This window comes from Phaenicophaeus curvirostris, chromosome 17, assembly GCF_032191515.1.
Source record: "Phaenicophaeus curvirostris isolate KB17595 chromosome 17, BPBGC_Pcur_1.0, whole genome shotgun sequence".
NCBI lineage: Eukaryota > Metazoa > Chordata > Aves > Cuculiformes > Cuculidae > Phaenicophaeus > Phaenicophaeus curvirostris.
The window spans coordinates 4614490-4637715 of NC_091408.1; the positions used below are offsets into that span (position 1 = coordinate 4614490).

The 23226-nt window shown below is 56.7% G+C and overlaps 2 protein-coding genes across 3 annotated transcripts in view; one reads left to right on the forward strand and one right to left on the reverse strand.

Moving 5' to 3' along the window:
• Positions 1-13346, forward strand: part of POLE (DNA polymerase epsilon, catalytic subunit) — a 28778-nt gene extending 15432 nt beyond the window's left edge. The window contains exons 25-48 of the mRNA XM_069871247.1: positions 884-1098; positions 1357-1459; positions 1792-1872; positions 1945-2067; positions 2152-2370; positions 2690-2899; positions 3976-4119; positions 4434-4574; positions 4988-5141; positions 5229-5335; positions 6157-6333; positions 6701-6924; positions 7070-7290; positions 8506-8710; positions 9152-9325; positions 9636-9761; positions 10747-10879; positions 10992-11181; positions 11300-11431; positions 11539-11732; positions 11949-12149; positions 12378-12503; positions 12606-12695; positions 13000-13346. Of these exons, the coding sequence (XP_069727348.1) occupies positions 884-1098; positions 1357-1459; positions 1792-1872; positions 1945-2067; positions 2152-2370; positions 2690-2899; positions 3976-4119; positions 4434-4574; positions 4988-5141; positions 5229-5335; positions 6157-6333; positions 6701-6924; positions 7070-7290; positions 8506-8710; positions 9152-9325; positions 9636-9761; positions 10747-10879; positions 10992-11181; positions 11300-11431; positions 11539-11732; positions 11949-12149; positions 12378-12503; positions 12606-12695; positions 13000-13113 (3804 nt within the window). The 3' untranslated portion in view covers positions 13114-13346. The remainder of the gene's footprint in view (positions 1-883; positions 1099-1356; positions 1460-1791; positions 1873-1944; positions 2068-2151; positions 2371-2689; positions 2900-3975; positions 4120-4433; positions 4575-4987; positions 5142-5228; positions 5336-6156; positions 6334-6700; positions 6925-7069; positions 7291-8505; positions 8711-9151; positions 9326-9635; positions 9762-10746; positions 10880-10991; positions 11182-11299; positions 11432-11538; positions 11733-11948; positions 12150-12377; positions 12504-12605; positions 12696-12999) is intronic.
• A 911-nt stretch (positions 13347-14257) lies between these two features.
• On the reverse strand, positions 14258-21129 carry LOC138728050 (caspase recruitment domain-containing protein 8-like). Of its 2 annotated transcripts, XM_069871034.1 has the most exons (12): positions 20849-21129; positions 19950-20000; positions 19596-19669; positions 19172-19300; positions 18685-18746; positions 18384-18604; positions 17923-18182; positions 17466-17591; positions 16628-16772; positions 16031-16087; positions 15409-15465; positions 14258-15185 (listed from the first exon to the last, which is right to left on the reverse strand). In XM_069871034.1, exons 1-12 carry the CDS (start codon positions 21105-21107, stop codon positions 14923-14925), a joined length of 1704 nt encoding a protein of 567 aa, XP_069727135.1. In that variant the 5' UTR covers positions 21108-21129; the 3' UTR covers positions 14258-14922. The 2 variants fall into 2 exon arrangements, with proteins under 2 accessions (XP_069727135.1, XP_069727136.1); XM_069871035.1 differs by lacking the exon at positions 15409-15465.
• Positions 21130-23226: the final 2097 nt, after the last annotated feature.

Here is a 23226-nt window from a genome sequence, read left to right on the forward strand (position 1 = left end):
ATACGTGCCTGCTGGGCCTCAGGTCACTTCCATCTTATTTCTGCTGCTTTGGCTCTCTAGGGCTGCTGGTCAGGGTATTTTAGTGCTAGTGCTCATCATTCAGCTATGACTGTGGGTGAGTGGTGTCCTTCTCCAGTTGCCTCCTTCATGGAGCTGGTTAGGTGACCCTCATGGCCCAAGGACTTCGGCGCTTGCTGAGGTAGAGAATGACAGTCACTTGTTTTAACCGTGTCCTGGGCTACGTCCAAAGCAGTAGAACCAGCAGGGCCAGGGAGGGGATTCTGCCCCTCTGCTCCACTCCGGCGAGACCCTACCTGGAGCTCTGGGTCCAGTTCTGGAGTCCTCAGCACAGGAAGGACATGGAGCTGTTGGAGTGAGTCCAGAGGAAGCCATGGAGATGACCCAAGGACTGGAGCACCTCATGTACGAGGATGAGCTGAGAGAGTTGGGGTTGTTCAGGCTGGAGAAGAGAAGGCTGTGGGGAGGCCTTAGAGCAGCTTTCAGCACTGAAAGGGGGCTGACAAAAAAACGGGGACAGGCTTTTTGTCAGGCTCTGTAGTGACGGGACAAGGGGAATGATTTTAAACTAAACGAGAAGAGAATTAGACTGGATATAAGGAGGAAATGTTTTGCTGTGAGAGTAGGGTGGCCATGTCCCAGGCTGCCCAGAGAAGTGGTGGCTGCTCCATCTCTGGAGATGTTGGAGGCCAGGTTGATCAGCACCCCTAGGTCCTTCTCTGCCAGGCAGCTTTCCAGCTGCTCTTTCCCAAGCCTGGAGTGCTGCCTGGGGTTGTTTGGTGTAGGCGGTCCCTGTATCTGACAGCTGCAAGTTTTGATCATAGATTCTTTCTAGCTTTGGGGCTTTTTTCCACCTCTCTTCCAGGCTGCCAACATGCCTGATTCAGAGCTGTTTGAGCTGATCTCAGAGAACCGGTCCATGTCGCGTAAGTTGGAGGACTACGGGGAGCAGAAATCCACGTCCATCAGCACTGCCAAGCGCCTGGCAGAGTTCCTGGGGGACCAGATGGTGAAGGACGCAGGGCTGAGCTGCCGGTTCATCATTTCCAAGAAACCAGAAGGGTCTCCAGTCACCGAGAGGTAACCTCGTCCTGAGGGGCCAGGGTGCGGGTAGCATGAGGGGAAGGGCAGGGCAGCAGGAGGATAGTGAGCTGGGGTGGTGACCAAGTGATGACCTGTCTGCTGTCTCAGACCGTGAGCAGGACTGGCCATGGGTAATGCCGTGCAGCTACTGTGTGATGGTCTCATGGGCCTGGAGGTTTCCCCAGGCTGGGAGAGGGCATCCTGTGCTGCCAGAACCTTGCTCTGGGTGGATAAATTCTTCCCTGCCTTCCCCAGGGCCATCCCCCTCGCCATCTTCCAAGCCGAGCCCAGCGTGCGCAAGCACTACCTGCGGAAGTGGCTGAAGAGCCCCTCGCTGCAGGACTTCAACATCCGCGCGGTGAGTTGGGGCAACCTCGCTGGCTCACGGTCAGCATCCCCAGGTCCTGCTCTGCCAGGCAGTTTTCCAGCTGCTCTTCCCCAACCCTGGAGCGCTGCACGGGAGCTGTTGTGACCCAAGTGCAGGATCTGGTACTTGGCCTTGTTGAACCTCATCCCGTTGGTCACAGCCCATGGATCCTGCCTGTCCAGAGCCTCACTGCCCTCAAGCAGATGAACAATTCTGTCCAGCTTAGTGTCATCTGCCGATACAGTGTCTGAGGCACTTGATCCTGCATCTGGTTGCCTTCTGCTCAGCTTTCTTCGCTACCTTGTGCTCTGCCCTCTTCACAGATCCTGGACTGGGACTACTACATCGAGAGGCTGGGCAGCACTATCCAGAAAATCATCACCATTCCTGCCGCCCTGCAACAGGTACGGAGCGTGGGGGGTTCGGGAGGAGGGCTTTGCTGGGGGGGCTTACTGTGATGTGGAGTTGCTCTGCAGGTGAAGAACCCAGTACCACGGGTCCGGCACCCAGATTGGCTCCACAAGAAGCTCCTGGAGAAGAATGATATTTACAAACAGAAGAAAATCAATGAGCTCTTCACTTCAGAAGGCAAGAGACAGGTAAGGAGCAGGAGTGAAGGTGCTGTCTGTGCTGATGGGACTCTTCCTGCAACCTACGTCCTCCTGCTGTTCTTGCACCCTCAGGTCCTTGCCAACCAGCTCCCAGAGGGGACACCCAGCTCACAGATTGGTGACATAGAGGACTTTGGGGCTGCCAAGACCCTTCAGCCCCTGGTTCCCATTGCAAATAAGAGGAAGCGGGTGCCTGCGGCAGAGGAAAGCCAACAGATGTCCCAGTATTTGGAGCTCTTCCAGTCCTGGCGAGAGATCCTGGGTCCACCTCCACCCCTGGGCACCACTAAGGTAGGTGAAGCAGACTGGGCAGGAGATGCCTTGGGGCTGGGTGCATCTACCCAAGCAGCTTGGGCGCTGCCAGAAGTGAGCTGTGGGTCTCCTGGAACCCTCTGTTCGCCTGTGGCTTAGGGCTGCAAGGAGGAATTGGACCAGGAAATAGAGAAATGTAACCACTGATGGAGCAAGGTGGGCTGTTGGTGGCTTCACAGCTGGGGCCCGGATGTGGTGTGGGTCTGAGGGGTGGAGGGCTTGGCTGTGGCTTGGTGTAGGCGGGCTGGGAAGCCTGCGCTGGTTTCTGACTGGACACATTTGCTGTCACCCCATGAAGGAAGAGTGGCTGGTGTGGTTGCGCTACCACCAGAAGAAGTGGGAGCTGCAGGCTCGGCAGCGGCGGGAGCGGCGGAAGAGGCGGCGTCTGGAGGACTCTGGGGTGGCAGCAGATGGAGGAGTGGTCCGTGATGCCCTTTCCAAAGGGCTGGGCAGCTACCTGCGCAGGACCGCACGCAGCATCCTGGACCTGCCCTGGCAGATCGTGCAGGTACCAGGGAGGCAGCCTGGGGCGTAAGCCTCAAATTTACACTGTCTGTGGTCAAATGCTGGCCCCAGCACCACTCCGGTGTCCCAGTTCATGTCCATGACCTCTGGTCCTGCCACTGGGCACCACTAGGAAGCTTGGCTCCATCCTTTTTTGCACTTCTCTTCAGATCTTCCTGTACACTGATGAGATTCCCCCTGAGCTTCCTCTGCTCCAGGTGGGACAGTCCCAGCTCTCCCAGCTGTTCCTCATGTGAAAGATACTCCAGTCTCTTCTTCATCCTTGTGACCCTTTGTGAGACTCTCTCTGGGATGTCTGTCTCTCTCCTGTCCTGGGAAGCCCAGCGCTGGGCACAGTGTGCCTGGAATGGATGCAGAATTCCAGTGATCCCTGGTAGCAGCCTATATACAAACACAAAGATGGGGATGATCCGGTGGGTCTCTTCCAACCTGGTTATTCTATGATTCTGTGATTTCACAGATCTTCATTACCCATGGCTGTCTGAGCCCAGCTGCCTTGTCACCCCTTTCACCTTCCAGAAGGGCCTCCAGAGCCACAAACAACCCTTCTCAAGATGAGTCCCTGAGCTTGAGATGGGGTGGCTGGTCTAGGACAGCAAGTGGCTTAGCTGACATCAAGGGTTGGCTTGAGTTGGGTGGCCAGCCTTAGCCAAAGGGTTTTCCCCTTGGTGGACTGGGACATTAGCAGGACACGCTGTGTTCCAGTGCTAGTCAAGCATTGGAAGAGACTGCCCAAGGCAGTGATGGAGTTTCCTTCTCTGGAGGGGTTCAAAAACCATGTAGCTATGGCACTTGGGGACATGGTTCAGTAGACACAGTGGGGTTGGGCGGACAGTTAGACTGGATGAGCTTAGAGGGCTTTTCCAACCACAGTGATTCCATGATTCTATGACGCGGGGACTCCAGTGTGGAGAGTGATGACACTTTAAGCCCCGTGCTTTCTTTGTGACCACCAGCTGGCCATAGATCCACTAAGTGCTCCACAGCTTAGACATAAGCCTAGATAACTTGTTGAGGTCTCCCTACTGATACTACCTTTGATCCCCGTGTGTCCTGCAGATTGCCGAGACCAGCCAGCCTGGGCTGTTTAGGCTGTGGGCTGTGATTGGGAAAGACCTGCATTGCATCAAGCTGAGCATCCCCCGGGTCTTCTACGTCAACCAACGTGTCCCGAAGCCAGAGGAGGGAGCAGCCTACAGGAGGGTGAGGAGCTCCCCTTCTGGAAGGGGAAACAGCTGCTTGCTTTGGGATCAGGCTCTTCACCTCTGCTGCAAGTGGGTCTTGCAAGCGTCTGCCATACAGGACCTTGCTCTCCTTTTGCACGGATGTACCTCACCCTCCCTGGTCCCTCTGCAGATCCCAGCCTGCCCAGAGAACAGGTTCTCTGTGATGGGAATTTGTGACATGTGTGACCACAAGCCACTGGTGTCCTTAGGAAGGTGAAACCATAGGAGCTGTGCTGGCTCGGACCCCAGTGGTGCCGCTGTGCCCCCTCAGCGTGTCCCTTGCCTCGGCAGGTGAACAGGATCCTGCCCCGCTCAAACCTGGTGTACAACCTCTATGAATACTCTGTCCCTGAAGACATGTACCAAGAGCACATCAATGAAATCAACGCTGACCTCTCTGCTCCAGACATCGAGGGAGTGTATGAGACCCAGGTAACTCCTCCACGGGCCTGTTTTTAAGGATTGCTGACTGGTGGCCATTAGTTGGAGTGGTAGTGGGGCAGGAGGACACCTGGTACTTAAAAATTCAACAGCTTGGTGAGACACCAGAATCAAAGACAAAGAACTGGCTGTGTCCAAAGCAGTGGGACCAGCAAGGCCAGGGAGGGGATTTTGCCCCTTGACAGTGACATCTGGGGTGAGGTGTGAATGGGTGTGAGTTAAGAATTAAGATACTTGTTCTGTATCTCTGGCACTGGCAAGGGTGGTAACACCAAGCTCATGCTGGACACACCTCAGGTATGTCCTGCCTGTGGGTTTTAAGCCAGGTTGATCTATGTCTGAAAGCCCCGAGAGGAGCTTGGTAGCAGAACATGGTTCCACCACATCTCTCCCCATCCTTAAAGGTGCCGCTCCTCTTCTGTGCCCTGATCCACCTGGGTTGCGTGTGCATGGTCAGCAGGCAGCTTGTCCGGCACCTGGAGGGGCGAGAAGCTGAAACCTTTGACATTAAACACCTGGAGATGCGTTCGCTGGCCCAGTTCACCTACCTGGAGCCAGGTAAGGCCCACGGGAAGAGGGGCTGATAGAGCACCCAAGACCTGGCGCCCATGGGCACAACTGATGCTCTGCACTCTGTGTCCCTAGGAAGCATTCGCCACATCTACCTCTACCACAGCTCCCAGGGCAGCAAGGCGCTCTTGGGCCTCTTCATCCCCTCGCAGCGCAAAGCCGCTGTCTTTGTGCTGGACAAGGTAAGGTGGGATTTCAGAGGCTGGAAGAACTGGGGGTGCTGGTGGATGAAAAGCTGGACATGAGCTGGCACTGTGCACTCACAGCTCAGAAAGCAAATGTGTCCTGGGCTGCCCCCAGAGCGGCAGGTCCAGCAGAGCCAGGGAGGGGATTCTGTGCCTCTGCTCACTATGGTGAGACCCCACCTGGAGCCCTGCATCCAGTTCTGGAGTCCTCAGCACAGGAAGGACATGGAGCTGTTGGAGTGAAGCCAGAGGAGGCCACAGAGATGATCTGGGGACTGGAGCACCTCCCGTATGAGGACAGGCTGAGAGAGTTGGGGTTGTTCAGCCTGGAGAAGAGAAGGCTGCAGGGAGACCTTAGAGCAGCTTCCAGTACTGAAAGGGGCTCCAGGAAAGCTGGGGATGGACTGTTGTGATAGGACACTGGGTTATGGCTTTAAACTAAAAGAAGAGAGATTTAGACTGGGTGTAAGGAGGAAGTGTTTTGCTGTGAGGGTGATGAAGCAGTGGCTCACGTTGCCCAGAGGTTTTGAAGGTCCCATCGCTGGAAACATTCGCAATCAGGTTGGATGGGGCTCTGAGCAACCTGATCTGGTTGTAGATGGCCCCGCTCGTTGTACGGGGTCTGAACTGGATGGGTTTTAAAGGTCCCTTCCAACCCAGACCATAGGGGTCAGGCACTGGGAGGATTCTCTGAGCACGTTTCGGCAGGTCTGGGTGGAAGGCATCTCATGGTGCATGGAGGGGAGACAGACACCCCCAGGATCATGCAATCTGGAGTCCCTCTCCCCCAGCTCTGACCCAGTCCCCCTTGGGCACAGGTACGCAGCAACCAGATGCCGAATCTGACCACCCTCTTCTCAGCGGAGCGCAGCGCCTTGCTGGAGAAGGCAGGCGAAGAGCTGCTGCCCCCGGACAAGCACACCTTTGAAGTGCGTGCTGAGACTGACCCCAAGGCCGTCTACAGAGCCATCCAGCGGTTGCTGCAGGGCTACAAGGTGAGGTGAAGATGTGAGGGAGATCCCAGTGGGACCTGGTCCATGCAGGCATGTGGGATGGGGAAGCTGCTGCAGAAGGCACTGCTGCTCCAGCTCCAACAGCACCTGCAATGGAGCTGTTGGCCTGAAGGTCAGAGGGTAGAAGTGGATGTTGCTCAAGGGCTTTGGCTTGCTTGGGTGGCTTGCTGAGGACAGTGCAAGCAGTAAGGCCACCTCAATATTCCCCCATCCCCGTGTGCAGCTGGAGAGTTGATTGCGTGGAGGTGGGTGCTTCAGGAGTGCAGAGGAGTGTGGTCCTGCCTGTTCCCTGCTGAGCAGAGGCTCTCTCTGGAGAGGTGCACCAGGACATGTCCTCTTCTTCCTGTAGGATGAGCGCCGGGGCCCCACGCTGGTCGCTGTGCAGTCTAACTGGGATGTGAAACGGCTGGCGAGTGGGATCCCCATCATTGAGGAGTTCCCCTTGGTCCCCATCCGGTTGGTAGACGACATCAGCTACTCGGTCCTGGACTGGCAGCGCCACGCCGCCCGCCGCATGATCCGCCACTACCTCAACCTGGACACCTGCCTCTCCCAGGCTTTTGAGATGAGCAGGTACCCAAGGCGGCTGCGTTCCCCTGGGGCTGCTGTGCCCTTGGTGGGACCACAGGAGGTTGCCCCATCCCTTGAGGGGACAAGTAGGGATCCCCGACTTCTCAGCAGCTGCACTTACCCCAGTGACTGTTTCCCTCTGCGCCAGGTACTACCACATCCCCATTGGCAACCTCCCTGAGGACATCTCCACCTTCGGCTCTGACCTCTTCTTCTCACGCCACCTCCGTCGTCACAACCACTTGCTGTGGCTCTCGCCCACAGCCCGCCCAGACCTGGGGGGGAAGGAGGCTGATGACAACCGCCTTGTCATGGAGTTTGATGAGAGAGCCTCCGTGGAGATCAACAACCCTGGCTGCTACTCCACAGGTGAGGAGGGTGGTAGCGCTGAGCGGGGACAGAGCTGGATCCTGCTCTGCAAGCCCTGCGGGAGGGATGAGTGCGCTTTCTGAAGAGTCTGTGTTGACAGCAGTCACCAGAAGCTTAGATGTTCCAGCAGCAATCTGGGCAAGGGGCATGCAAGGGGCATGGGGGGTCTCAACTGCAACACGTGCAGGCATCTGAACGTAGATTCCTTCCCAACTCTTGGCCACCTGATGGGAGACCTCATCCCAGTTTACTGCTCCCTGTGAAGGGGAGGCGCAGGTACTGATCTCTTCTTTCTGGTGACCAATGACAGGACCCGAAGGAACAGCTGGAAGATGCCAGGGAAGGGTTAGGTTGGGCATTAGGAGCAGGTTCTTCCCCCAGAGGGTGATGGAGCACTGGAACAGGGAAGCAGTCACGGCTCCAAGCCTGTAAATATTGCAGAATACTTTGGCCAAAGCCCTTAGTTCTACCATGTGAATTGACAGGATGAGAGGGAATGGCCTCAAGCTCCGCCAGGGGAGGTTTAGGCTGAACATTAGGAAAAAAATTTTCACGGAAAGGGTCATTGGGCACTGGAACAGGCTGCCCAGGGAGGTGGTTGAGTCACCTTCCCTGGAGGTGTTTAAGGGACGGGTGGTCGAGGTGCTGAGGGGCATGGTTTAGTGTTTGATAGGAATGGTTGGACTCAATGATCTGGTGGGTCTTTTCCAACCTGGTGATTCTATGATGTGAATGTTGGGGTTGTCCTGTGCAGGGATAGGAGTTGGACTTGATGATCCTTGTGGGTCCCTTCCCAAACATTCTATGATTCAATGACCACCTGCGGTGTCAGCTCAGCTGGTCACCCCTGGTGACCCTAGGACAGGTCTTTTTCAAGCAGAAACAGGTTGAGCGGCAGTCATTTCTTCTGAGCTCCTTTGCTGCAACTTTCAGAAAGAAATGGTGGTCCCCAAAGACTTAGTAGGTCCTAGTCTTGTTGGGAGGCATGTGCTGGTCAAAGCAACCACACTGTGAAACCATCTTGCCACCCATAGTGGCAGCACCTATTTATCACCCTTACAACTGTGAATCATAGAATTATAGAATCACCAGGTTGGAAAAGACCCACCAGATCATCAAGTCCAACCATTCCACAGAGAAGCGCTTCTGGCAGAGGGGCAGGGAGGATGGCCACAGTCCCTCGCCCTGCCTGCTGAGCATTGTGTTTGCTGTTAGTGTGCCTGGAGCTGGACATCCAGAGCCTGGCTGTAAACACGGTCCTGCAGTCCCACCACATAAATGACATGGAAGGAGGCTCCAGCATGAGCATCAGCTTTGACGTGATTCAGCAGGCATCCCTAGAAGACATGGTGACAGGAAACCAAGCTGCAAACATCCCGGCAAGCTATGATGAAACCGCCCTCTGCTCCAACACTTTCAGGTATGGCTGTAGGAGCCAGCAGGAGATGGAGCATCTGATCTCTTGTTCTCTGCCTTTCACCTTTCCCTGACTTGTGCCAGCAGTGGGGCTTGTGGGGTGCTCTAAATATAAATCCAGATCTCGAGGGCAGGGTGGGCATCTTCTCCAATGGACTTCTGAAGATCCTGGGCTTGGAACTTCCTGGTGGCTCAGCTAGTAGATGCATGGGGATGCTAGTGAAGACTTTGCCCTTTCCTATTTCTACTTCCTTTGTGTTCCACCAGGTTTATGGAAGCACATATTTACTCTGTGGCAGGTGTGCTGGGGGCTTACACATCTCTGCTCTGGCAGAGTTCCTGCTCTCAATCCTCCAGCATTACCTGCACACGTCCCTCCCTGTCTGCAAGGGGAAGGGATTGCTGGTGGCGGGTAGGGTGACAGTGGTCTCTCCGCTCCTGGCAGGATCCTGAAGAGCATGGTGGTGAGCTGGGTGAAGGAGATCACGCAGTATCACAATGTCTACGCAGACAACCAGGTCATTCACTTTTACCGCTGGCTCCGCTCTCCTTCCTCCCTGCTCTACGACCCGGCCCTTCACCGCACACTCCACAACATGATGAAGAAGCTCTTCCTGCAGTAAGTGAGACCTGGAGAGGGCCAGGCTGGGGAAGGGGAAGGGACAGGCATGGCGTTGGTGACTGGGATGCTTTTGGCACCCGGTCACTCTGCCGCAGCCTCCAGAGAGGTAGGCAGTGGGTTGGACCTCTCCCTGCTGTTTGGGTGTCCTTTGCATGGTTGGACTTGATGATCCGGTGGGTCTTTTCCAACCTGGTGATTCTATGACCACTGACACACTTGACTCCTGACTGTGCTGGCTCAGCCCTTCCTTCACGGGATGCATCAGGCTTTGCCTTCCTGACCATTGACCCCTCTGCCTTGCCTGCAGGCTGGTGGCAGAGTTCAAGCGTCTGGGCTCCTCGGTGGTTTACGCCAACTTCAACCGGGTCATCCTGTGCACCAAGAAGCGGCGCATTGAGGATGCCATCAGCTACATGGAGTACATCATCAACAGGTGGGGTGCTCAGGGGGGTGGTGGAGCTGAGGCAGGGCTCAGGACCAGGGAGGGGATCCCTACCCCTCACTCAGAGCCCCCTGTTCAGTTTTGGAGTCCTCAGCACAGGAAGGAGCTGTTGGGGCAAGTCTAGAGGAAGCCACGGAGACAATGCGCGGGCTGGAGCACTTCCTGTATGGGGACAGGCTGGGAGAGTTGGTGTTGTTCTGGAGAAGAGAAAGTTGTGAGGAGATCTTAGAGCAGCCTCTAATACTGAAAGGGGCTCCTGGAAAGCTGGGAGGGGGCTCTTGATCAGGGAGTGCAGGGATAGGATGAGGGGTATGGTTTTAAGCTGAAAGAGGGAAGATTGAGATTAAGGAGGAATGTTTTCCTGTGAGGGTGGGGGAGGCCCTGGCCCAGGTTGCTCAGAGCAGTGGTGGCTGCCCCATTCCTGGAGGCATTCAGAACCAGATTGGATGGGACTTTGAGCAACCTGATCCAGTGGGAGATGTCCCTGCCTGTGCCAGGTGATTGGAACTAGATGGGCTTTGTAGTCCCTTCCAAGCCAAACCATTCCCTGATTTTCTGCCTTTTGATGGGGCCTCAGCTCTGAATTGCTTTTATTTTGTAAAGCTTCTGAAGGGACAAAGCTGCCCAGATCTCGCTGCCCTATCTGGCACAGGGATCTGTCCCTTAGCTCTCCTCTATAGGTAATATTCCAAGAATACTCATAGTATTCAATCCAGAAGAGACCTTCAGGAGAGCTTCAGGTGCCTAGCACCTCATTCCCTGGTTGGCCCTCAGCATCCCAGCCACCTCAACACAAGTGTATGGAGCCAAGACTCCTTGGCCATGGCTTCTTCTGGAGACTCTACCGATGGTTAGATGAGAGAGGGGAACCCTCTCTTCTTGCCAGCATCACCTCCTCCCCATGGTGGCCCAAGGAGAAGGCCCTGAATTAGGGACAGTGCCAATGCTGTGAGTGAGTGCAGTTTCTTCCTTCCAGCATCCACTCCAAGGAGATCTTCCACTCTCTGACCATCTCCTTCTCCCACTGCTGGGAGTTCCTGCTCTGGATGGATCCAGCGAATTATGGAGGTATCAAGGGAAAAGTGGATTCTCGCATCCACTATGGGGAGGTAAGAGATGGGAAGCGCCTGTTTCCCCAGCAACAGGGTGCTGGGGGTTGAGAGAAGCAGAGAGACTTTGGCTGGGCATGAGGAGCCGCTACAGTATCACTGTCTCCTCCAGGACATCAGCAATAGGCAGGTGGTGGAGGAAGAGGACAGCGAGGAAGAGGAGGAGGAGGAGGCAGCAGGGAAAGAAGAGGAGGAGGAAGGGGAGTCAAACGTGGAGGAACTGCTGGAGAACAACTGGAACATCGTGCAGTTCCTGCCCCAGGCTGCCTCCTGCCAGAGCTACTTCCTGATGATTGTGTCTGGTGAGCTGTCTCAGGGAGGAGATAATGTCTCTTGGGCCTCCCTGGTGGCAAGGAGCACCTGCAGTGGGGCAGCTGCTGTGATGCAGCTGTAGCTGGAGCCTTCCTTATGTCTCCCCAGCCTACATTGTGGCCGTGTACCACAGCATGAAGGAGGAGCTGCGGCGCAATGCTCCTGGGAGCACCCCGGTCAAGAGGAGGAGCACCAGCCAGGTGTCCCAAGAGGCACTGGGGGAGATGGGAGCCATGCCTGGTGCGTGTCGAGCTGTGGGACAGCCCTAGTGCCTGTGGGGAGCCACCCACCTTGCTCTCCTCATATGCCACTGTATGGTCCATATGCTTTCTGCTCCATCTTTCTAGGCATGATCACCTTCTCGCAGGATTATGTGGCCAATGAGCTCACGCAGAGCTTCTTCACCATCACTCAGAAGATCCAGAAGAAGATGGCTGGGTCTCGTAATGCTACTGAGCCTTCAGACCTATTCCCGGTGCTGCCTGGCTCTTATTTGCCGCTCAACAACCCAGCTCTGGAGTTCATCAAATATGTTTGCAAGGTTAGTGGGGTGGGACCTGCCCCTTTTCTGAAGGTCTGTGGTCACGTCTCAGATTCTCGTCCTTGTCCATGGCTCAGATTTGCTACAGCTTCCCTCCAGGAGTGACTTCAAACCATTTTGTCTTGCCCTGTGTCCATATGAGGTCATGAGAATTTGAGTGTCCCTGGTGAGGACACTCCTCTGCTGCTAGGGTCACCTCACTCTGCGTTCTTGTAGGTCCTCTCCTTGGATGCCAATGTCACCAACCAGGTGAACAAACTGCGCCGAGACCTGCTGCGCCTCATCGAGGTGGGCGAGTTCTCAGAAGAAGCCCAGTTTCGGGACCCTTGCCGCTCCTATGTGCTCCCTGAAGTCATCTGCAGGAACTGCAACTTCTGCAGGGACCTGGACCTGTGCAAGGACCCTGCCCTCTCCCAGGTGAAATCTCTGTCCTGGGGACACCAAAGCCCCAGCATGGCAATGCTGGAGGCTGCTCAATCCCACTGGCCATCCTCTCTCTCAACATCTTTGCTGTTAACCTCCTTTTCCAGCTGCTTGTGACAGGTCTGAGCATCCTTGGGCTGATGCTCCATCCTCTCTAGAATCGGTTCCAACATCCCTGTGCTTGGGACTCTTGGTGCTCACCTCCCTGCTCTTTGCCCCTAGGATGGGTCGGTGTTGCCCAGCTGGGTCTGCTCCAACTGCCAGGCACCATACGACTCCGGTGCCATCGAAACCTTGCTGGTGGAAGCCCTGCAGAAGAAGCTGATGGCCTTTGTCCTGCAGGACCTGGTGAGTGCAGGGCTCCACCCTTCTTTCTGTGCCCCTGGCTTGCTGAGGCCGACGCATTCACTCTGCCCTTGGCCTCTGCTCCTGACTCACCTAAAACTCCAGGTGTGCAAGAAGTGTCATGGTGTGAAGGAGACGCATATGCCCGTGTACTGCAGTTGTGCTGGAGACTTCACCCTGACCATCTCCTCCCAGGTACGCGTGCTCCCTCCTGCCTTGCCCAGCCCCAAGCCAGCAGCTCCTAAGAGGGACAGCAAGGAGCCCTGCACTGTCCTCTTCCTCCTCTGCCCCTTTTCTAACTGTTTGTCTCCTTGGGACCTGCTGTGCTGCCCTCTGCCCCACCATCCCTGCCCGTTGGTGCCCTCTGGAGACCCTCTACTACCATCATGAAATGATTTGAATTGGAAGGGACCTTAAATTTCATCCACTTCCAGCCTCTGCCATGGGTAGGGATACTTCCCACTGGATCAGGTTGCCTCTTTCCTTCCCTTCTCTGCAGACCTTCATGGAGCACATTAACATCTTCCAGAACATTGCCCGGCACTACAGCATGAACTACCTGCTGGAAACCATCGAGTGGCTGCTGTCCACCAACCCCCAGCTCCGGCCATGAGGTGGGGGGCTGCTGCTCTCACGTCCACAGGGGATGGGCCAGGGCTGCCCTTGGCCATGGGCTGGACCCCAAGAGAAGATGCACCCCCCCTCCTGTGACAAGGGAGGGAATGCAGGTGCTGTGCCAGGGCTGGGGAGGACACTTAGGGGCACCAGGGCTGGAGCTGCGCTCCACACGTCCACGCTGGCCCCATGTGTGGTTTTAATGTTGAATTTGAATAAAGAAAGGGATTGGAGAAGGCAGGGGTCAATGTGGGGAGGGGGAAGGAGGGGATGTGGCAGGAAGATGTCAGGGGAGGGTTAGGGTGGACATTAGGAGCAGGTTCATCCCTCAGAGGGTGGTGGAGCACTGGAACAGCTACCAGGGAAGCAGTTGTGGCACCAAGCCTGACAATATTGCAGCAGCCTTGGGCCAACGCTCTTGGCCCCACAGTGTGAATGATGGGGTTTTCCTGTGCAGGGACAGGAGCTGGACTCGATGATCCTTGTGGGTCCCTTCCAGCTCAGGACGTTCTGTGATTCTGTGCCCCAGCCGTGCTCTGGCCCCGTGGCACCAGGAGCCCTTGGGATCTGTCATGTAGGAAGATGAAGGCTCTGCTACTGGGGAAGGGGCTCCCAGGGGCATGTGATGCCGTCCCCAGAGCCAGGATGAGGGGCTGTAGTGATGGGGTGAGCCAGGGCATCCTCAGAGGAGCTGAGCTGGGATGAGGCACCCTGCCTGGACTGAGGTGAGATGCAAGCAGAGCCTGCTAAGCCTGGCCTAGGGAGAGGTTTCTGGCCTGGAAGCTGCTGTGATGTTTCCCTGAGCCTTCTCCAGGCTCAACAACCCCAATTCTCTCAGCCTGTCTTCGCACGGGAGGTGCTCGCATCCTCTCCATGGCCTCCTCTGGACTCACTCCAACAGCTTTATGTCCTTCGTGGGCTGAGGATACCTGAACTGGACCCCAATCCCTGCAGGAGATGCACTGGCATCCTGATCCCTCCGGGAGCTGCACCAGGACCCCGTTCCCTCTGGGATCTGCACCCGGGCCCCAATCCCTCCAGTCGGTGACTCCAAGGCCCCTGACCCGCAGGCTCAGCAGGCTGTGGCCCTCAGTCCCCGCAGCACACGCTCACACGGGACAGAGCGAGAGATGGTGTGGAGATATAGTTAAGAAAATATTTAATGTGAAAATACAAAAAGGCAAGAGAGGCTTTGAAATGCAAGGACTCTGGCGTCGGTGAACCCAACAGTCCTTCCATGGCTCCTTTCAGCAGAGCGGCTGCTCTCCCTGGCTGGATGCCTGCAGCTCTGCCAGGAGGTTCAGCTCGTTCATTCTGGGTTGAGCAAAACGTGTCCTCTGATTTCCCAGCTAAGCCGCCTCTGAGGGTCTTCGGCTTCTGAAAGGCACCAGCATGTTTTTCAGGCAGCGGCTGCCTCTGGTGGTGGTGGCCGTACACGTCGTACTTGGGATAAAAGCTTAGGGATCCCAAGGATCACCCCTGTGTCCTCGACAGGCGACATTCGGGGAGGATCCCATCTGTCTGCTGGCCCTGAACCCATCCGCATGTTCCTGAATCCAGTTCTTGAGTCCAGTATCTATTATTGCGGTTTCTCTTTTAGGCTTATTGTTTCTTTAAAGCTGCTTTAGTTTTCATTTCCAACCCGCAGGCCCCTCTTTCTCTCATTTCCTCCCCCCTTTCCCTGGGGAGGAATTGGGATACAGCTGCCCCTTCGGCTGGGGCGGGGATACCAAACCAGGCACTTGGAGCTCCTTGGAGCCCAACTCAGGCTGAGCAGTGGGAGCAGATGCAATCTGCCCTCCCAGGCCTAGCTGGACTTCTCCAGGTCTGCGATGAGGTATGGGTCTTTATCCCTGAGGATCTGGTAGAGCTGCTCCTGGGCCTCCGGGCCTTTCCTCTCCAGTAGCTCCAGCAAGACTCGGTTCTTCCTTTGACGTGTATCTTGGCTGAGCACCTCCTCTTCTTCATCCTTGTTGATGACGTTTGCATCCTGTAGGTGTAGCACAATGGAGGGGACCTGTGCCATCCTGGAGCAAAGCTCGGTCTTGTTCTTCTTCACAAAGGCTGCTCCTAGCAGAGGCCAAGCCCACGTCACTGTGCTGCAAGCGGCCAGGCAGCCGCAGGGGTGTCCACGCCACGGTCTGGGGCTCCCCGAGCCAGCGACACCACGGCTGCGCACCCTGTCCCACGGCCACGGGTCTCCATCCTCCACCAAGAAGGACGGGAGCACCCGAGGCCGGGCAGGGAAAGGGGTGGGAATGGGAAGGGGCTGGGGGAGGTCAGGTGGTGGCACCTGTCCCCGCTGGGATTCCTGCAGTGCCTGGGGCTGAAGCTGCTGTCCTGCACCCACCTGCAAGGTGAGGAGCTGCTGCCTCAGAGCCCTGAGACCTCACAGGGTTGCAAGCAGTTTGTAAAGATACAGAAGCTGGGAAGGCAGGTGACACCAGCAGGGTGCTGAGCAACCTCGGGGCAGGGCAGCGCTGCCCAGCTTCTCCTCCTGAGCCTCCACCCAGTCCTCCTATGTGAGGCTGAATTGGGCACCCAGGTGGCATTTCCTTGTAGAATCGCAAAATGGTTTGAGTTGGAAGGGACTTTGAACATCTTACAGTCCACCCCCCTGCCAGGGGCAGGACACCTCCCACTGATCAGGGGCTCCAAGCCTATCCAACCTGGCCTCTAGGGATGGGGCAACCTGGCCTAGGGCCTCCCCATGCTCACAGCAAAACATTTCTTGCCCAGATGTCATCTCAATCTCCCCTTTCAGCTGAAAACCCCTGGTCCTATCTTTGCTCTTGCCTGCCCCTCTACTCTCCTGCTCTCTCGGGCAGGTTGTAGGTCAGTGTGCTGACTGCACCTGCCCATCAGGGAACACTGAAATGTCCAGCTTTGTGTCAGCTCTGAAACTCTGTACTGACCTGATGGGGTGTGGCAGCCGTGGGGAGGAGGCTTTTGGGGAGTAAGCCTTATATCACCTGAAAGAGAAAGGAGAGAGACATCACTGAACACTGAAATCATAGAAGGTCTGTGTCCTTGCATGGCCTTGTTCCCAGCTTCCTCCTTTTGATAGGATCACAAAATCATGGAATGGTTTGGGTCGAAGGGACCTCAAAGCCCATCCAGTTCCCCCCCTGCCATGGGCAGGGACACCTCCCACTGGATCAGGGGCTCCAAGCCCCATCCAACCTGGCCTTGAACCCCTCCAGGGATGGGGCAGCCACCACTGCCGTGGGCAACCTGGGCCAGGGCCTCTCCACACTCACAGCTAAATATTTCTGCCTAAGATCTCATCTCAATCTCCCCTCATTCATCTCAAAACCGTTCCCCCTCGTTCTAACCCTGTGCTCTTGATCAAGAGCCTCTCCCAAAAGCCCTAAAGCAGAACAGCTCTAAGCAAGGGTCTTGCCACAGGAGAGCAGATCCCCATGACCACAACATGCGGGAGGTCTGTTTGGGTGCTGCCCCTCTGCTTTTGCTAAGGTGAATGAGCCCCTAGATGGACCTGCTGTTCCCACCTGATCTCAGTAACGTCTTCCAGACCCGGACGTTGTCGCGTGTGTTTGTTATAGAGAGCTCAGTGTCCTCCTCCACATTCTTGATGTAGATCTCAACAAAGAGCTGCTGTTTCTTTGGACTCCGGTAGCAGAACGTCAAGTGTTCCTGCCAAGGGAAGAAGCAAGTTGAGTCTCCCTCAGCACGGAGAGCTGCAGGGAATCCACATACATCATCCTGTAACCAAACACAGCCCCACTGGGACGCTGGGGTATGCTCTGAGCTGTTTCTGGGGATGTTAGAGTGAGTCCAGGAGAGGCCATGGAGGTGATCTGAGGGCTGGAGCACCTCCTGTATGAGGACAGGCTGAGAGAGTTGGGGTTGTTCAGCCTGGAGAAGAGAAGGCTGTGGGGAGAGCTTAGAGAAGCTTCCAGTATTGAAGGGGGCTAAAGGAAAACTGGGATCAGGGGGTGCAGGGCTAGGATGAGGGGGAACGGTTTTGATTTGAAAGAGGGGAGATTGAGATGAGATCTTAGAGAGAAATGTTTTGTTGTGAGGAAGGGGAGGCCCTGGCACAGGTTGCCCAGAGCAGGGGTGGCTGCCCCGTCCCTGGAGGGGTTCAAGGCCAGGTTGGATGGGGCTTGGAGCAACCTGATCCATGGCAGGGGGTTGGAACTGGGTGGGCTTTGAGGTCCCTTCGACCCAAACCACTCCCTGTTTCTATGTGTATCATGAAATGCCTTTGCCACGTGTAACCAGAACAGCCCCCAGCACTGCAGGCCCTGAGACCTGGTGAGGCAGATTCTGGCCGTGGGACGTGGCTGAAGGCAGAGCCTTCTTCTGTTTTCTCATCCCACTTACGTCAGGCGTTATCTCCACGGAATTTGTGCCGGCCACACGGTAAACGCAGCCGAGGAACAGAGGGGTGAGTGGGGGAGGCTTGGGAATAACCTTTGAATTCCAATCCGTTTCTTGTTCGATAATGGCCTGCAAACATCAAGCATCACTTCTAAGAGAGGAATAAACCCCAGAGCTATGGACACAGCAAGTCGAGATGAAACTGACCCAGTCAGAACAGCCTGCTGAGCGTGTGCCACAGGCAGCACCGCGCTCTGGGGCGTGCTCAGCACGGGCACGAACACGGGCACGGTTGGACTGCGTTATCTCAGAGGGCTTTTCCAACCTCAGTCATTCTCACTGAATCAGAGGCTGGTGGCAGAAAAAGTGGGAGGCATTTGCTTATCAAACCCAGTCCCTGCTCCTGCAGCCACCACAGATGTCATCCTCTTTTGAGGTGGCCAAGCTCCCTCCATCTTACCTGCTTCACAGATTTGTCATTTGGGATGAGGTAGAGGTGAAGGGTTGTGTTTGCAGCACTGAGCTGCTGGAAGAGCAGCACCAGGGAGTGCACAGGCACTGAACCAAAGCTTGAACGCATTTTCCTCCAGAGCACCCCAAGCAGTGAGAAGCTGGGATTGTCTAGGACAGCATAGAAAGGCATCAGTAGGGTCGGTGTCTCCAGGGTCATCATCTCATATTCAAAATGGGCAATGAAGCATGGTCTGTCAGCTCCACACTCTGCAAGAGGCAGACAGCAAAGGCATCGAGGTTCTGTTGAGTCATCCTGGCACCTCTCGGGCTGCCTCCTTCTCAGGAAGGCTTTAGCAGGGGAACACAAGGGACCTTGGAGAGAGGTCTCCAAGGAGCTGGAGATGTCCTGGAGGGGGACAGACTGAGGGATGATAACTTGGGAGGCCCAGGTCCCTGCAGCTGCTGTACCTGCGAGGCAGATGAAATGCGGGAGAAACACTTTCTGCACAACTCCAGCCTGCACCTTAATGTGGAAGAGGGGTCCGGCAGGCATTAGGGTGTCCTGCTCATCCTCGCTCAGGTGCCTGGTCCACCTGGTGTTCCAGTAGGTGACGGTCACTGCTGATTTCACCTCAAATGCAAGGCCTGTGATGGAGCACTGGTAGATACCTTCACGAGGCAGGTGAGCTCTGCAGGTGGGAGAGATGACAGGCTCATGCCACCCGTGGCACAGCTTTTGGGTGCTCCTGCTTCACCCAACGGCTCTTACTGGTACTTGAGGCGGTTCTTCGAGGAGACTTGGGTTATGGTTGGCGTCACTTCTGGAAAACTCTGGAACACAAGTGTGGCCAGTTTGGGCCTGAATGGGGTGCTGGGATTTACAGTGAAGCACAAGGCAGCTTAGAGTGGGAGCTTGGGGCCTTTCTTGTGAGGGAAGCCTGGGCTCTTCCCCTTCTGCTGTGGTGAAGCAGCAAGAGGACAGCAGCCACAGGCAGACGCAGAGAGAATGATTGTGGGATGCAAGTGTCTTCCCACAAACCTGAAAACTGGGGTGCTGTGTGCTGAGTTAGTGTAGCAAAAGGGACTGGACTCTTCTGGAGCATGACAAATTGCTGGGAATAACAGAATTGGAAGGGATGCAAAAACCCCTAGACAGAGTCAGTCCCAGGCTCCCTGCGCTGCTGTTTTCTTTGAGCGTGGCAGTGCCCTGTCAGAACCAGCAAAGCGTTACCTGTCCTTGACAGCAAAGCCCTTACCGGCTCTTGGCAGACCCAGCAGTGTCCCTGCGATCGTGAGCCCAGGTTCTGCCAGTGAGGTGTCTCCTGCGTAGGGACCATGGGAGGAGGCGCTCCCAAGCTGTGTGTCTGCTCTGAAGACCGCGGTGCCTACAGGAAGAAGGTCTGCTGAGGGCAAGAGCAACAGGCCCAGCACCGGGTGGAGAGCTGGTGCTGCTCCTCGATCCTGCAGGGAGGCAGCAGGCTGGCGCAGGCGCTGTGCCCGCCTGGCCTGCCGGCAGGGTGAGATCCCTCTGCTGGGACCAAGGGCAGCACCCACCAGCTCCTGCCACCCAGCGTAGTGCTGTGGTGTGATGGGCAGCGCGGGACCCCCACGCACAGGGCGGGCTGTGAGCTCTTCACTCAGGCACTGCAGCCCCAGCTATCACGTCCTGCAAGACCTCACCTCTGTGCTTTCCGAGACCTTATCACTGCTGTCAGAGACTTTCATCCACCTTAGGGCAAAGAACAAGTCTCTAGCTGGAACAAGAGGAATACATGGTCATTTTTGCCTCAAATTTGGGAGAAGAAGCCGTCCTCAAGCAGCCTTTGCCCAGCCTTCCCAATCCCACTAACCACGCTGACCCCATCCTGCACCACCTCACACTCCCACATCAACCACAGCTCCCACCCTCCTCATGGGCTGTGGCAGGGACACGCTCACCACCACGCTGTGAGCTGAGGTCCTTTGCTGACCACCGTGCAGCTCCCCCAGCCCTGCTGCACCGGGTGGTCAGTGAGGACCAGGGCATGGCCTTACTTGCAGATTCAATGGTTCCAGAACCAGCTGGTTGAACTAGGACATCAGGAACTGCAACACAAAGCAGAGGAGAGCTCAGGAGCCAGGTCACAGTCAGAGGAGTATCATGGAATCACAGAATCGTTTGTGTTGGTAGGCACCTTAAAGATCATCTAATTCCAAACCCCCCCTGCCACGGACAGGGACACCTCCCACTGGATCAGGCTGCTCAAGGCCCATCCAACCTGTCCTTCAACACCTCCAGGGATGGAGCAGCCACAACCTCCCTGAGCCACCTGGGCCAGGGCCTCTCCGCCCTCGTTGTGAAGAATTTCCTCCTTATGTCTAGTCTAAATCTGCCCCGCTTCAATATAAAGCCATTCCCCCTCATCCTATCACCCCAAGCCTTTGTAAAAAGCCCGTCCTCAGCTTTCTTGTGCACCCCCTTCAGGTACTGGAAGGTCGCAGAGGATGGGATACTTTCAGTATCTGCCCGTACCTCTGCCTGTCTTCTCTCTCTTCTTCACACCTTTGCCATGAAGCCTCTTCCCTCCAGTTTGATTCCTACAAGAATCCCCCCAGCTGCCCCTGCGGGGCTGCAAACGTGCTCCCAGCTGCCACCTCTCCATCCCTCCCTGCTCCCGCGCAGAGAGCAGATTTCTTGCTCCACTTCCAGGAGCAGAGTCCTTCCTCTCCCTCCTGCCATCCCCCTGCACAGGAGCACAGAATGCTCCTATTCGCAGGCCCTCATCTTCCTCCCAGCGAGGCAGCTCCCTGATGCGCTCACGGCCACAGCCACCTTGCCCCTTCCCTCCCACCTGCGGTCCTGGCCGGGGTCCCTGCTCGGGAGGCACCAGATCTGCACCCACAGCCCCTCTCCCACCTCCAGACAGAGCCTGCCCCAGCCACACTGCACTTACAACTTTGGATATAGTACAGAACGGAGTTGGGGGTGATTCCATAGTGGCGCAGGGTCTTCTTGCCCTCCAGCTGCTTATTTCTGTAGAACAGCTTTCCCTTTGCTAACCTCACGGTGATGTCCAGGTCTTTCAGCTTGTCTATGAGCTCCTGCACAGTCTGATCTGGAGACACCAGCACTGTTAATTTTTTCCAGGACGTAGTGTGAACAAAAATGTGGAACTTCCCTGGCCCCTCAGCCGAGGGCTGCCATGCGGCCATGGTGGCTCCTTTAGCTGCACAGGATGGCGAAGGTCTTGATTCCGTCACTTCCCAAGAAACTGAAAGTGCTGGCCTGATGTCACAGCTCCTTCCTGCCTCAGCTCAGCAGTCTTGCTCCAGCCTGCACTGGCGCTCCACACCCAGCTTCATCCTTGCCTGCACTGGGATATCTCTGTGCCTGCACTGGGTTCTCTCTGTGCCTACACTGATTTCTCTCTCTCTGCCTGCACTGGGCTCTCTCTGTGCCTGCACTGGGCTCTCTCTATGCCTGCACTGGGCTCTCTCTCTCTGCCTGCACTGGGTTCTCTCTGTGCCTGCACTGATTTCTCTCTCTCTGCCTGCACTGGGTTCTCTCTCTGTGCCTGCACTGGGCTCTCTCTCTCTGTGCCTGCACTGGGCTCTCTCTGTGCCTGCACTGATTTCTCTCTCTCTGCCTGCACTGATTTCTCTCTCTCTGTGCCTGCACTGGGTTCTCTCTCTGTGCTTGCACTGGGTTCTCTCTCTCTGTGCCTGCACTGGGCTCTCTCTGTGCCTGCACTGATTTCTCTCTCTCTGCCTGCACTGATTTCTCTCTCTCTCTGCCTGCACTGGGTTCTCTCTCTCTGTGCCTGCACTGGGCTCTCTCTCTGTGCCTGCACTGGGTTCTCTCTCTCTGTGCCTGCACTGGGCTCTCTCTCTGTGCCTGCACTGGGTTCTCTCTCTGTGCCTGCACTGGGCTCTCTCTCTGCCTGCACTGGGTTCTCTCTCTGTGCCTGCACTGGGCTCTCTCTGTGCCTGCACTGGGCTCTCTCTCTCTGCCTGCACTGGGTTCTCTCTCTCTGTGCCTGTGCTGGGTTCTCTCTCTCTGCCTGCACTGGGCTCTGAACTTGCATGGATACGTTAAAAAAATTAAAAATCGTGTACTTAATTCATATTGCTCCTAATCTTGGCTGTTATGCTTCTTAGATGTGATAGATACCCATTGTCGATAGTGGCTATAATCTGTACTGCTAATGTATTTAATATTTTTTTGGTTGGGGTTTGAATTAGATGAGCTCTAAAATATTTCACAGAAAGGGTCATTGGTCCCTGGCAGAGGCTGCCCAGGGAGGGGGTTGAGTCACCTTCCCTGGAGGGGTTTAAGGGACCTGTGGATGAGGTGCTGAGGGACATGGGTTAGTGATTGATGGGAATGGCTGGACTCGATGACCCAGTGGGTCCTTTCCAACCTGGTGATTCTGTGATTCTAAGGTCCCTTCCCACTCAAACCGTTCTGTGAGGGTATGAAATAAAGGGCATATTGGGGGCATGTGATGGAAAGGGGGAAAGGGTTCGCTGGGGAGAGCAGAAACGTGCCCGGCAGGAGCGGGCAGCGACCCCCCCTGCACAGGGGGAGCGGAGGGGGATCCCGAAGGGAACGATCAAACGAGCGCCCCGGGAAAGGCCGGGCCGGGCTCCTCCTAGGAGGGCAGGAACGGCCCCGGGGGGGGCGGGGGGGGGGGGCGGTGGCGATGCCCCCAGCCCCGCGAGCCGCCCGAGCATCCCGGGAGCCCCGGCGGCGCTGCCCGGGACCGGGACCGGGACCGCCCCGCGCCCCGCCCCGCGCCCCGCCCCGCGCCGGCACCGGCATCAGCGCAGGGACCGGCACCGGCACGGGAACCGGCTACCCGGGTAAGCGCGGGGGACAGCGGGGGCTCCGGCCCAGGGCTCATCCCGGGGGCTCCCGGAGCATCGTCTGCGCCTCCAGGCTTGGGGAACCGGCGCTGCTCCCTCTCCAGGCACGGGGGGACCGCACTGGGGGAACCGGTGCTGCCCCCCCAGACGCGAAGGAACCGGAGGGACCGGGCTGGGGGAACCGGTGCTGCCCCCCCAGACACGAAGGAACCGGAGGGACCGGGCTGGGGGAACCGGTGCTGCCCCCCCAGACGCGAAGGAACCGGAGGGACCGGGCTGGGGGAACCGGTGCTGCCCCCCCAGACGCGAAGGAACCGGAGGGACCGGGCTGGGGGAACCGGTGCTGCCCCTCCAGGCACGGAGGGACCGGGCTGAGGGAGCCGGCGCTGCCTCCCCCTCTAGACACGGGGAACCGGAGGCTCCTCCGCGGTAGGAGCTGCCGGTAGGACCGTGTCCGGGGGCCCGG